The 15,094-nt window shown below is 49.5% G+C and overlaps 1 protein-coding gene across 4 annotated transcripts in view; it reads left to right on the top strand.

Annotated features, from left to right (window-relative positions):
* The window catches only part of braf (B-Raf proto-oncogene, serine/threonine kinase), a 202,240-nt gene that overhangs the window by 133,996 nt on the left and 53,150 nt on the right, over positions 1 to 15,094 (top strand). For all 4 annotated transcript variants that reach the window (XM_072484234.1, XM_072484233.1, XM_072484232.1 and 1 more), the window contains one exon: positions 7,507 to 7,591. In XM_072484234.1, the coding sequence (XP_072340335.1) occupies positions 7,507 to 7,591 (85 nt within the window). The remainder of the gene's footprint in view (positions 1 to 7,506; positions 7,592 to 15,094) is intronic.

The raw sequence follows: 15,094 nt of genomic DNA, 5'->3' as shown, positions 1-15,094 counted from the left end.
TTATTGGAGTATTTGTAAAATTTTATAACAAAAACAGAAAAAGAACAATCAGCGTTAAACAATAGTGCAAAAATAGATAATTCCCCGAACGGCTCTGTCTTCGCAGACCATCGAGAATAACAAAAAACAAACAAACACACACTCTCCTCCCCCCCCCCCGCCGCCCGGAAAGCTGCTAGGAATAGGGAGAGAGTGCAGTTGAACACGTGGCTGCAGGAATGGTGTAGGAGGGAGGGCTTCAGATATTTGGATAATTGGAGCGCATTCTGGGGAAGGTGGGACCTGTACAAGCAGGACGGGTTGCATCTGAACCAGAGGGGCACCAATATCCTGGGAGGGAGGTTTTCTAGTACTCTTCGGGAGGGTTTAAACTAATTTGGCAGGGGAATGGGAACCGGATTTGAAGTCCAGCAACTAAGGTAGCCGATATTCAGGACGCCAAAGCGTGTAATGAGGCAGTGGGGAAGGGAACACTGACAAAGGAGAGTACTTGCAGGCACGGAGATGGGTTGAAGTGTGCATACTTCAATGCAAGAAGCATCAGGAATAAGGTGGGTGAACTTAAGGCATGGATCGGTACTTGGGACTACGATGTGGTGGCCATCACGGAAACTTGGATAGAAGAGGGGCAGAAATGGTTGTTGGAGGTCCCTGGTTATAGATGTTTCAATAAGATTAGGGAGGGTGGTAAAAGAGGTGGGGGCGTGGCATTGTTAATTAGAGATAGTATAACAGCTGCAGAAAGGCAGTTCGAGGAGTATCAGCCTACTGAGGTAGTGTGGGTTGAAGTCAGAAATAGGAAAGGAGCAGTCACCTTGTTAGGAGTTTTCTATAGGCCCCCCAATAGTAGCAGAGATGTGGAGGAACAGATTGTGAAACAGATTTTGGAAAGGTGCCGAAGTCACAGGGTAGTAGTCATGGGCGACTTTAACTTCCCAAACATTGAGTGGAAACTCTTTAGATCAAATAGTTTGGATGGGGTGGTGTTTGTGCAATGTGTCCAGGAAGCTTTTCTAACACAGTATGTAGATTGTCCGACCAGAGGAGGGGCAATATTGGATTTAGTACTTGGTAATGAACCAGGGCAAGTGATAGATTTGTTAGTGGGGGAGCATTTTGGAGATAGTGACCACAATTCTGTGACTTTCACTTTAGTAATGGAGAGGGATAGGTGCGTGCAACAGGGCAAGGTTTACAATTGGGGGAAGGGTAAATACGATGTTGTCAGACAAGAATTGAAGTGCATAAGTTGGGAACATAGGCTGTCAGGGAAGGACACAAGTGAAATGTGGAACTTGTTCAAGGAGCAGGTACTACGTGTCCTTGATATGTATGTCCCTGTCAGGCAGGGAAGAGATGGTCGAGTGAGGGAACCATGGTTGACAAGAGAGGTTGAATGTCTTGTTAAGAGGAAAAAGGAGACTTATGTAAGGCTGAGGAAACAAGGTTCAGACAGGGCATTGGAGGGATACAAGATAGCCAGGAGGGAACTGAAGAAAGGGATTAGGAGAGCTAAGAGAGGGCATGAACAATCTTTGGCGGGTAGGATCAAGGAAAACCCCAAGGCCTTTTACACATATGTGAGAAATATGAGAATGACTAGAGCGAGGGTAGGTCCGATCAAGGACAGTAGCGGGAGATTGTGTATTGAGTCTGAAGAGATAGGAGAGGTCTTGAACGAGTACTTTTCTTCTGTATTTACAAATGAGAGGGGCGATATTGTTGGAGAGGACAGTGTGAAACAGACTGGGAAGCTTGAGGAAATACTTGTTAGGAAGGAAGATGTGTTGGGCATTTTGAAAAACTTGAGGATAGAAAAGTCCCCCGGGCCTGACGGGATATATCCAAGGATTCTATGGGAAGCAAGAGATGAAATTGCAGAGCCGTTGGCAATGATCTTTTCGTCCTCACTGTCAACAGGGGTGGTACCAGGGGATTGGAGAGTGGCGAATGTCGTGCCCCTGTTCAAAAAAGGGACTAGGGATAACCCTGGGAATTACAGGCCAGTTAGTCTTACTTCGGTGGTAGGCAAAGTAATGGAAAGGGTACTGAAGGATAGGATTTCTGAGCATCTGGAGAGACACTGCTTGATTAGGGATAGTCAGCACGGATTTGTGAGGGGTAGGTCTTGCCTTACAAATCTTATTGAATTCTTTGAGGAGGTGACCAAGCATGTGGATGAAGGTAAATGTGGTGTACATGGATTTTAGTAAGGCATTTGATAAGGTTCCCCATGGTAGGCTTCTGCAGAAAGTAAGGAGGCATGGGATAGTGGGAAATTTGGCCAGTTGGATAACGAACTGGCTAACCGATAGAAGTCAGAGAGTGGTGGTGGATGGCAAATATTCAGCTTGGATCCCAGTTACCAGTGGTGTACCGCAGGGATCAGTTCTGGGTCCTCTGCTGTTTGTGATTTTCATTAATGACTTGGATGAGGGAGTTGAAGGGTGGGTCAGTAAATTTGCAGACGATACGAAGATTGGTGGAGTTGTGGATAGTAAGGAGGGCTGTTGTCCGCTGCAAAGAGACATAGATAGGATGCAGAGCTGGGCTGAGAAGTGGCGGATGGAGTTTAACCCTGAAAAGTGTGAGGTTGTCCATTTTGGAAGGACAAATATGAATGCGGAATACAGGGTTAACGGTAGAGTTCTTGGCAATGTGGAGGAGCAGAGAGATCTTGGGGTCTATGTTCATACATCTTTGAAAGTTGCCACTCAAGTGGATAGAGCTGTGAAGAAGGCCTATGGTGTGCTCGCGTTCATTAACAGAGGGATTGAATTTGAGAGCCGTGAGGTGATGATGCAGCTGTACAAAACTTTGGTAAGGCCACATTTGGAGTACTGTGTACAGTTCTGGTCACCTCATTTTAGGAAGGATGTGGAAGCTTTGGAAAAGGTGCAAAGAAGATTTACCAGGATGTTACCTGGAATGGAGAGTAGGTCTTACGAGGAAAGGTTGAGGGTGCTAGGCCTTTTCTCATTAGAACGGAGAAGGATGAGGGGCGACTTGATAGAGGTTTATAAGATGATCAGGGGAATAGATAGAGTAGACAGTCAGAGACTTTTTCCCCGGGTGGAACAAACCATTACAAGGGGACATAAATTTAAGGTGAAAGGTGGAAGATATAGGAGGGATATCAGAGGTAGGTTCTTTACCCAGAGAGTAGTGGGGGCATGGAATGCACTGCCTGTGGAAGTAGTTGAATCGGAAACATTAGGGACCTTCAAGCAGCTATTGGATAGGTACATGGATTACGGTAAAATGATATAGTGTAGATTTATTTGTTCTTAAGGGCAGCACGGTAGCATTGTGGATAGCACAATTGCTTCACAGCTCCAGGGTCCCAGGTTCGATTCCGGCTTGGGTCACTGTCTGTGGGGTGTCTGCACGTCCTCCCCGTGTCTGCGTGGGTTTCCTCCGGGTGCTCCGGTTTCCTCCCACAGTCCAAAGATGTGCAGGGTAGGTGGATTGGCCATGATAAATTGCCCTTAGTGTCCAAATTGCCCTTGGTGTTGGGTGGAGGTGTTGAGTTTGGGTGGGGTGCTCTTTCCAAGAGCTGGTGCAGACTCAGGGGTCCGAATGGCCTCCTTCTGCACTGTAAATTCAATGATAATCTATGATTAATCTAGGACAAAGGTTCGGCACAACATCGTGGGGCGAAGGGCCTGTTCTGTGCTGTATTTTCTATGTTCTATGTACCGCCGACATTTTAAATTAAATTTCCCCAAGAAAGTCGACGAACGGCTGCCACCTCCGAGAGAACCCTAACGTTGACCCTCTTCAGGCAAACTTTATTTTCTCAAGACTGAGAAACCCAGCCATGTCCCTAACCCAGGTCTCTACACTTGGGGGCTTTGAGTCCCTCCACGTTAACAAGATCCGTCTCTGGGCTACCAGGGAGGCAAAGGCCAAGACGTCGGCCTTTTTCACTCCCTGAACTCCCGGGTCTTCTGACACCCCAAAGATCGCCACCTCTGGACTCGGCACCACCCGTGTTCCTAGCACCTTGGACATTGCCTTGGCAAACCCCTGCCAGAACCCTTCAAGCTTCGGGCATGCCCAAAACATATGGACATGGTTTGCTGGGCTCCCCGCACACCTCGCACATCTGTCTTCCACCCCAAAAAACTTGCTCATCCACGCCGCCGTCATGTGTGCCCGGTGGACCACCTTAAACTGGATTAGACTGAGCCTGACACATGACGAGGTGGAACTGACCCTACTTAGGGCTTCCGCCCACAGTCCCGGCTCTAACTCCCCTCCTAACTCCTCCCCCACTTGCCTTTAAGCTCCTCCACCGGGGTTTCCTCTGCCTCCAACAGCTCCTGGTAGATATCCGACACCTTCCCCTCCCCAACCAGGTACCGGAAACTACTCTATCTTGTATCCCTTGTGGCGGCAGCAGCGGGAAGGCCACCACCTGCTTCCTCAGGAAGGCCCGCACTTGTAGATACCTAAAGCCGTTCCTGGCGGCAATTTAAATTTGTCCTCCAGCACCTGCAGGCTGGGAAAGCTCCCATCTACAAACAGGTCACCCATCCTTCCAATACCCGACCTCTGCCAGCTCTGGAACCCGCTATCCATCCTACCCGGCTGGAACCTGTGGTTATTACATATTGTGGTCCAGACCGACGTGTCTTCCACCCTCTTGTGTCTCCTCCACTGACCCCAGACCTTCAGTGTCGCCACCACCACCGGACTTGTGGAGTAGCGGGCTGGCGAGAACGGCAGAGGTGTCGTTACCAGCGCTCCCAAACTGGCGCCTTTGCATGACGCCACCTCCAGCTGCTCCCATGCCAACCCCTCCCCCAATACCCACTTCCTGATCATGGCAATGTTGGCCGCCCAGTAGTAGTTGCAAAAGTTCGGCAGCGCCAGCCCATCCTCCTCCCGACTGCTCTCTCTTTGTTCGCCCACATAAATCCCGAGATGATCTTATTAACCCGTTTAAAAAAGGCCTTGGGGATGAAGATGGGAAGGCACTGGAATACAAATAAGAACCTGGGGAGGACCGTCACTTTCATGGTCTGTACCCTCCCCACCAGTGACAGCGGGAGCATGACCCATCTTTTAAAGTCCCCTTCCATTTGTTTCACCAGCCGAGTCAGATTAAACTGATGCAACAAATCCCACTTCCGGGCCACCTGTATACCCAGGTAATGAAGGTTCTTCTCTCCCCTCCTCAGCGGCAGCTCCCTCAGACTCTTCTCCTTTTGCCTGGATCACAAACAGCTCGCTCTTCCCCACTTTCAATTTATACCCGGAGAAACTGCCAAATTCCCTTAAGATCAGCATGACCTCCCCCATCCCCTCCAGTGGGTCCGAGATATACAGGAGGAGATCATCCGCACAGAGTAAGATCCGATGCTCCATCCGGCCCCGGAGCTTTGCCCGACTGCATGCCCTCCAGCCCGTTAATAATTTCTTCTATCTCGATCGGCGCCCCCAGCCCCTCCACCAGACCCTCCTCCACGCTCGGGAACCTCAACTGGTCCAGAAATTGCATCATCCCTTCCGCGCCCGCCGGGGGTTCTGATTCATATAGTATCCTGTAGAATTCTTTAAAAACTTCATTCACCCCCACCGCGTCTGAGACCAAGTTGCCCTCCTTATTCTTTACTCCCACAATCTCCCTGGCCTCCTCTCTCTTCCTTAGCTGGTGTGCCAGCATCCTGCTTGCCTTCCCCCCCATATTCATACACCGCACCCCGAGCCTTCCTCAACTGTTCTACCGCTTTCCCTGTGGTCAACAATTCAAACTCCGCCTGAAGCTTGCGCCGCTCCCTCAGGAGTCCTGCATCCGGGGCCTCCGCATATTTCCTATCCACTCGGAGTATCTCTTCCACCAATCTCTCCCTCTCTGCCCTTTCCCTCTTTTCTCTATGGGACCGGATCAATACAAGTTCCCCTCTAATAACTGCCTTCAGGGCTTCCCAGACCGTCGCTGCCAAAACCTCTCCCGTGTTGTTTGTCTCCAAATAGTTCTGGATACTCTTATTCACCCGCCCGCAAACCTCCTTGTCCGCTAACAATCCCACATCCAGCCTCCACAGCGGGCGCTGTCCTCTCTCCTCCCCAAGCCACAAATTTACCCAGTGCGGGGCATGGTCCGAAACTGTAATCGCCGAGTATTCCGTCCCCGTCACCTTTGGGATCAACGCCCTGCCCAGAACAAAAAAATCAATACGGGAATAAACTTTGTGAACGTGGGAGAAGAAGGAAAACTCCTTTACCCTCGGCCGTGTAAACCTCCAGGGGTCTACACCCCCCATCTTTTCCATAAAGCCCTTCAACTCCCTTGCTGCTGCCAGCCTCTTCCCTGTCCTGGATTTTGAGCAATCCAATTGAGGTTCAATGACCATATTAAAGTCCCCTCCCATGACCAAGTTGTGGCTCAAGGTCCGGGATCAGAATTGCTACCCCCCTGGTCTTTGAGTCCAGCCCTGAGTGGAACACCTGACCAACCCAACCCTTCCTTAATCTCATCTGATCTGTGACATTCAGATGTGTCTCCTGGAGCATTGCCACATCTGCCAACCAGTTTTCTAACCATCTCAATACACTAATCCCATGCGCTTTAGTTTTACACACTATTCTCTTATGCGGGACGTTGTCAAAAACCTTCTGAAAACCCAAATAAACTACATCCACTGGCTTCCCCTCGTCAACACTACGAGTTGCATCCTCGAAAAATTCCAGTAGAATTGTCAAGCATGATTTCCCCTTCATAAATCCATGCTGACTGTCCAATCCTGCTACTGTTTCCTAAGTGCTCTGCTATAAAGTTTTGTCAATGGATTCTTGAATTTTCCCCACTACTAATGTCAGACATACTGTTCTAATTCTCTATTTTCCCTCTATCTCCCTTTTTAAATGGTGGAGTTACATTAGCTACCCTCCAATATGCAGCCACTTCCTTAAGTACTCTAGGATGCAGATTATCAGGCCCTGGGATTTATCTACATCCCAGTGTGCCTAGGGGATTTTTACAGTACTTCATTGCAGTGTTAATGTAAGCCTACTTGTGATACTAATAAAGATTATTATTATATTTAAGGAAGTGGCTCTAGAAATAATGGCGCATTGGTGGTCATCTTCCAGGATTCTATAGACTCTGTAACAGTTCCTGCAGTCCTAATTGATCTGCCCCTTATTTTGAGACTCTGGTTCTGGACTCCCCCAGCCAGGGAGAAAGATCCTTCCTGCGTCTACCCAGTCGAAACCTGTAAGCATTTTATATGTTTGAATGTGATCACCTCTTATTCTTCTAAACTCCAGAGATTAAAGGCCCAGCCTGTTTAATTTTTCCTCCGGTCAATCCCTCCACCCAGGAATTAATTGAGTGAACGTTTGTTGTACTTCCTTCAAAGGCAAGAATATCTTTCCTTAGATTGTCTTTTCAGGCTAGCTCTGGTGGTATTTTGGTGGCTGTGGTAACCATTCGTTGCCGTCAGTGTTACCATGTTCAGTTGTTGTGCACGTGCTATAAATGCTATTTGTTCACAGGTGATGTTGCAGTGAAGATGCTGAATGTTACAGCCCCGACCCCTCAACAACTACAAGCCTTTAAGAATGAAGTGGGAGTCCTCAGGTAAGAGAGTGACAGAGAAATCCTGAAAGACATAACCTATTAATTGGTCAGCAAACCACGACTGAAGTATCGATGATTGTTATATAGATTAGAACATTTCCCACTTTCCCTGTCTGTTAGCTTTGACAAAGAGTCATCGGACTCGAAACGTTAGCTCTTTTCTCTCCCTACAGATGCTGCCAGACCTGCTGAGATTTTCCAGCATTTTCTCTTTCGATTGTTATACAGGTGGTGGGCTATCCTTCTGGATGGTGTGATGTGATTAGAAGGGTGGTTATTGTGGTTATGTTACTAGTGATCCAGAGGCCTGGACTAATCATCTGGAGACGTGTTCAAACCCCACCGTGGCAGCTGGGGAATATATGTGCGCCTCATTACTGGATATCCAGTCCATGGCCCTGCAGAGCCGTCCATACCAGTTTCTCGGAAAGTGTGATTCAAATGGGAGAGTTTTGTGAGGGCCACGAAGAATCCAGCACGAGTTTCAAGGATACTAAGAAATAACATTTATTTACAATAACATATATACACACAACAGCAGCAACCTCACTTGCTGCTTACTCCTTCCTCTAGTTCCAAACTGGCCAGCCTTATTGATACAGGGAGTCTGCTAATGATTTCTCCGCCCCCGCTCATTGGGGAAGCTCATACTCCCACAGGATTGTGGGATTCTCATTAGTCCCCAGCAGGCAGGCAGGGGACTGTAAGCAGGCAGGTTATAACACCCCCCCCCCCAAAAGTCCAAGGAATCCACTGAAGACCCTGGCGAAGGAGGGCGTCGGACTCGTTTTGCCGCAGGCCGGACACCATTTGCACGAGGCGCTGGATCGGGCGGCGTGTAACAAGATGGAGACCGGCGCTTCCGTGATGAACGGCGTAACGGTTGAACATCCACGGCCCGTGGGCCCAAAGATTCCCCCTCTGATGCGTCCTGTGTCTCCATCTCGGAGGCAGAGTCTGCTGCCTCTGTCATCTTGGCGTCTCTATCTCCACGCGGTTCTGTAACGACCTGCGCAGGCTTTGAGTGAGGAACCAGAGGAAGATTGTAAGGACTACTTTCCATTGACTCTGGTCTCTGCGGCTGTAGAAATGATCTCCGGGGGCGGGGAATCTGGACCAAACATGGTCTACAAGTTTGCGCTGTAGACGGCCTTGGGCTTGCACCTGGTAAGATATAGGGCCCGTATGGCAAAAGATTACGCCAGGGACCCACTGGGCACCCCCAGCAAAATTGCGAACGAACACTAGGTCACTGGGTGCAAACTGTCGAATTGGCCGATGCCGAGAAAAACCCTGTCCCTGCCGTTCTTGTGTGCGGCGTACTTTTGTGCCAATGTCCGGGAAAACCATACTAAGGCGGGTGCGAAGTCTCCGGCCCATTAGGAGTTCTGCGGGAGCTACCCCAGTCACCGCATGGGGGCTTGTTCTATAAGAGAACAAAAAATGAGCCAGTCTCGTGTCCATTGACCCGGAAGACTGCTTCTTTAGGCCTCGTTTGAATGTCTGCACTGCTCGCTCCGCCAACCCATTTGAAGCCGGGTGGTAAGGGGCAGTGCGGATATGGCGTATGCCATTCATCTTCATGAACCTCGCAAACTCCTCACTGGTGAATGGAGTGCTGTTATCCGTGACCAGCACCTCGGGGAGGCCATGTGGACTAAAAGACAAATGCATCTTCTCAATTGTTGCGCAGGACGTTGTGCCTAGCATCTTATGCACCTCTAGCCATTTAGACTGGGCGTCGATGAATAAAAGGAACATGGACCCTTGAAAAAGGGCTGGCGAAATCCGCATGCAAGCGCGCCCAAGGCCGCTCCATTCCCAGTGATGTAGGGGCGCGGCCGGCGGAAGCTTCTGATGCTCCTGACAAATGGAGCAGCTTTGGGCCACCTTCTCAATGTCGGTGTCGAGGCCTGGCCACCAAACATAACTCCGGGCTAACATTTTCATTTTGGTGTCACCTGGATGCCCATTGTGCAAGTCTCTTAGTATTAGCTCCTGTCCTTTTTCCGGGACAATCACACGCGTCCCCCACAAGAGGATGCCGTCTTCCACGCTGAAATCTGACAGCTTGGAGGAAAATGCCCGCAACGCGCCTGGGAGCTGTCTATGCTGCCCACCATACAGGACTATGTGTCGAACCTTTGACAGGACTGGCTCCGTCTGGGTCCACTTACGGATCTGTGATGCCGTGACAAGCAAGGTGTCCATAAAATTTAGGGTTGCAACCACCTCACCGGTCGTGGGGGTCGACATGGGTCCGGTCAATAAAGGCAATCGGCTCAGTGCGTCAGCATTCGCTATCTGCGTTCCTGGTTTGTGCTCCAGAGAATATTCGTATGCAGCGAGCAACAAAGCCCAGCGCTGGATCTGTGCGGAAGCAATGGGCGGTATTGGCTTATCCTCTCTGAAAAGTCCCAGCAGAGGCTAATGATCAGTCACGATAGTGAAGTGGCGGCCATACACGTACTGGTGGAAACGTTTCACTGCAAAGACCACTGCCAGGCCCTCCTTCTCGATATGTGCGTACTTTTTTTCCGCTGCAGTCAATGTGCGGGAGGCGAAAGCTATCGGCCGCTCGGCCCCGTTCTCCATCTTGTGGGACAGGACAGCCCCAATGCCATACGGGGATGCATCACATGTGACGAGCAAAGGCTTTCCAGGATCATAGTGGGTTAGTAACCCAGACGATGACAATTGTTGTTTTACCTGCCGGAAAGCGGTTTCTTGCGGCTGACCCCAAACCCAGGTGTGACTTTTCTTCAGCAGAAGATGCAACAGGGCCAGCGTAGTTGCCAGATTGGGGAGGAACTTCCTGTAATAGTTTACGAGGCCAAGAAAAGAACGAAGATGCGAAGTGTCAGTCGGGGCGAGGGCCTGTTGAATCGCGCGCACCTTCTCTGTGACGGGGTGCAAACCTTCGCGGTCCACCCGATAAGGTAGACTACTTCCTTCGCCTGAAAAACGCACTTTGTGCGACGTAAACGGACTCCAGCCTCCGAAAAGCGTCTAAGGACAGCCTCCAGATTTTCCAAATGTTCCTGCTCCGATGTCCCTGTGATCAAAACGTCATCTAAGTAGACAGCGACACGCGGTAAACCTCTCAAAATGCCCTCCATAACGCATTGAAAAATTGCGCAGGCAGAGGATACTCCAAAGGGCAAACGTGTATATTCATACAGGCCCCGGTGGATTAATCGTTACATATGGTATGGAGGCAGGATCCAGTTCCAACTGCAGGTAGGCGTGACTCATATCTAATTTTGTGAATGAGAGTCCGCCTGCAAGCTTTGCGTAGAGATCCTCTATGCAAGGCATTGGATATCGGTCGAGTCGGGAAGCCGTATTCACTGTAAGTTTATAATCGCCACACAAGTGAACTGTGGCATCTGGCTTCATTACAGGTACAATTAGTGCTGCCAAGTCAGCGAAACAGACGGGCCTGATAATACCCAAAGTTTCCAAACGAGTGAGCTCCCCTTCTACCTTCTCGAGCAAGGCGTAAGGCATCGGGCGCGCCCGGAGATAGTGCGGCGTGGCTCCTGGTTCGACTTGGATACGGGCTACGGCCCCTTTTATTTTCCCCAAACTAGGCTGGAATACATCTGGGTATCGTCCTAGCACCTCAGTCAACTCTCCAGAAACTGTTTGGAGGATGTGCTGCCACTGCAACCGCAAATGGCGCAACCAGTCCCGACCCAACAGGCTGGGCCCATGGCCGCGCACCACGATAAGTGGGAAACGCCCCTCCTGGCATCCATAAACAACAGGGGTCATCGTAGTTCCTGTGATGTCCAATGGTTCCCCCGTGTAGGTGGCCAACCTGGCCTGTGTGTCGGTTAATGTCTGTATACCCAGCTTGATGCGGTCGAATGTCCTCTGGGCGATCACGGAGACCGCTGCGCCAGTGTCCAACCCCATTTCAAGCAGGTGACCATTGACCCGTACTGTCACCTTAATGGGGGCCACACGGGGAGCTGCCACACAATGCAGCTGTAGGCAGTCGTCCTCCGTCTCAACGTCCTCAGGAGTAGTCGCCATAGGTGCATCCACATGGAAGGTACGCTCCTGGGCTGGTCCCAGTTTCGGTCGGATCAACGGCGCCTCTAGCGCATCCAGGACCGGCGTACGCGACGGGGTCGGCGCCTACAAGTCCGACACGGACATGGCTCCTCATCCATTGGCTCTGGAGAAGGCTCCCTTCGGGGAGGAATGTCCGACAGCCACTGGCGTCGATCCGGACATCGTCTCGCCCAAGGTACCGCAGGAGTGCGGGGGGACGTTTTCGGACGGAAGGGGTTGCGCCCCAAGGCATGCACTTCCATTCCCTGTATCACCTCGTTCTGCACTCTCTCAGGGCAATGCTATTTGAATGGCCTGTTGAAAAGTCAATGTTGGCTGAGCTAACAACTTTCTCTGGGTGGCTGCATTGTTAATAGCGCAAACCAAACGGTCGCGTAACATTTCTGACAAGGTCTCACCATAGTCACAGTACTCTGCAATCCTGCGTAGCCTGGATAGAAAGTCGGCAAGGGATTCTCCTGGGGTCCTCTCAGCGGTATTAAACCGGTAACGTTGGACTATCGTGGACGGGGCTGGGTTAAAATGCTGCCCCACTAAATTTGCAAGTTCCTCAAACGTTTTGGTGTCCGGCGCAGCTGGGTACATAAGGCTCCTAATCACCCCAAATGTATGCGGGCCGCAGGCGGTGAGCAATATGACCACCTGGCACTCATTTTCGGTGATATTGTTTGCCCGGAAATAGTAACGCATCCGTTGTGCATACTGGTTCCAGCTTTCCAGCGCAGCATCAAAAACATCCAAACGTCCGAACAGAGGCATGGTTTAATAGAAAACAACTTCCAACCTGTATCCAACAAAAATCCAGGGAGGTGGCTTCAGCAGACAGCTATTCACTTTAACCCTCGTCGCCAGTTTTGTGAGGGCCACGAAGAATCCAGCACGAGTTTCAAGGATACTAAGAAATAACATTTATTTACAATAACATATATATACACAACAGCAGCAACCTCACTTGCTGCTTACTCCTTCCTGTAGTTCCAAACTGGCCAGCCTTATTGATACAGGGAGTCTGCTAATGATTTCTCCGCCCCCCCCCCTCCCCCCCCCTCATTGGGGAAGCTCATACTCCCACAGGATTGTGGGATTGTCATTAGTCCCCAGCCAATGGTAAGCAGGCAGGTTATAACAGAGAGCTTTCCCCACAGACTAGTCAAGCAACAGCTTGGCATAGTCAGTGTCACCAAATCCCACCTTCCAGCCATCATTATGAAATGAAATGAAAATCGCTTATTGTCACAAATAGGCTTCAAATGAAGTTACTGTGAAAAGCCCCTAGTCGCCAGATTCCGGCACCTGTTCGGGGAGGCTGTTATCTAGTGTGTCCTATCCCAGCAGGAGGATAGATCCATCAGAGGTTGCAACACAGTAGCGTACAGTCAAAGAGAGAGTGGCCTTGGGAGTCTCCAGGATCCCATGAAGGCAAAGGAATATCTTGCTGATTCCCACCTACTGCCTGTCTTCAGCTGATGAACTCATATTGAACAGCATTTGGACAAAATACTGAGGATAGCTGGGTGAGGATCATCAATGTTCATTGTCAAAGGTGGCTCGTAGCTCCACTACTGACCTAGCCAGCCCATCCTAAAAATGATGTACCAACCTGCATGCAAAACAGGGCGACATGCATGCATGTCAAAACAGCATGAACAGAACTAGGCAATTCCACAACCAACAGATCAGATCAAAGCTCTTGCCATATGCAGCCAAGAATGTCGGTGGACAATTAAACAACTAACTGGAGAAAGCAGCTCCAAAAACATCCCCATCCTCAATGGTAGCAGAGCCCAAAATATCAGTGCAAAAGGCAAGCCTCAAGCTTTTCCGATCACCTTCAGTCAGAGGTATTGAGTGGATGATCCATCTCCACCTCCTCCTGAGATGTGCACCATCACAGAGGCCAGTTTTCAGCAGATTCAGTTCTCTCCAAGTGATGTCTAGAAACAGCTGAGCACACTTACCTGACAACACCTCGGCTATAGTGCTCCCGAACTAGCCATGTCTCTAGCCAAACTGTTCCAGTACGACTACGACACTGGAATCTAACCAAAAAGTGAATACCCTGTCCACAAGAAGCAGGACAAATCCAACGCAGCCAACCTGACAAATTTCTCTCAATCACCAGAGAAGTGATGGAAGGTGTTATCCGCAGTGCTATTAAGTGGATGTTACTCAGCAATTACCTACTGACTGATGCTCTGTTTTGGTTCTGCCAAACTACAGTACTCATTACAGCCTTGACTCAAACATGGAAGAAAAAGCAGTCTTCCAGAGGTGAGGTGAGAGTGACTGCCCTTGACATCAGGGGTAGCATTTCACTGAGTGTGGCATCAAGGATATCACAGAAAATCTGAAGTGAATGAGGGGGAGAAGCGCTCCACTGGCTGGAGTCACAGCTGACACCAAGGAAGATGGTTGTGGTTGTTTGGGGCCAATCACCTCAGCCCTAGAACATTGTTGGAGTTCCTCAGATAGTGTCCTAGGCTGCTTCATCAATTTCTGTTCCTCCATCATAAGGTCAGAAGTGGAAACGTTTGTTGCAGATTGCACAGTGCTGAATTCGTCACCATCAATATCCTGGGTTTACCATTGATCAGAATCTAAACTGGACCAAATACATAAATACTGTGGTTACAAGAGCAGGTCAGAGGTTGTGAATTCTGCAGTGAGTAATTCGCCTCTTGACTCCCCAAAGCCTGCCCACCATCTACAAGGGCAATGATGGAATATTGTCCACCTACCTTGATAAGTGCAGTTCAAACAGCACTCGAGAAACTCAACACCACCTATTGCAAAGGAACCGTGTTAAACATTAACTCCCTCCACTACAGGAGCACTCTGGAGCAGTGCGCACCATCTATCAGTTACTTCGGGAATTGGTTGAGTGGCAGGTGGGAGAGAGTGGGGATAATAGTTAATTACTCTAATTGATAGGGGTGACTAGTGGTTGTACCACTCTATGTTGGGGCCTCAATTATTCATTAATAACTTGGATAATGGCATAGAAAGTCATATATCCAAATTCTTTGATGATACAAAGTCGGGTGGCATTGTAGACAGCCTAGATGATAGCATAAAATTGCAAAGAGATATTGATAAACTAGGTGAATGGCCAAAATTCCAGCCTCCCCGAACAGGCGCCGGAATGTGGCGACTAGGGGCTTTTCGCAGTAACTTCATTTGAAGCCTACTTGTGACAATAAGCGATTTTCATTTCATTTCATTTCAAATTGTGGCCGATGAAATTCAATGTAAGCAACTGTGAGGTTGGACCAAAAAAGGATAGAGCAGAGTACTTTCTAAATGGAAAGAAGTTAGGGACAGTGGTTAGACCCACTTGGAGTACTGTGAGCAGTTCATGGGCACCACGCCTTAGGAAGGATGTTTTGGCCTTAGAGGGAGTGCAACATAGGTTTACTAAAA

This window comes from Scyliorhinus torazame, chromosome 19, assembly GCF_047496885.1.
Source record: "Scyliorhinus torazame isolate Kashiwa2021f chromosome 19, sScyTor2.1, whole genome shotgun sequence".
Classification (NCBI taxonomy): domain Eukaryota; kingdom Metazoa; phylum Chordata; class Chondrichthyes; order Carcharhiniformes; family Scyliorhinidae; genus Scyliorhinus; species Scyliorhinus torazame.
The sequence above is the reverse complement of the archived record's forward strand: the minus strand, read 5'-3'. Positions and strand labels throughout refer to the sequence as shown.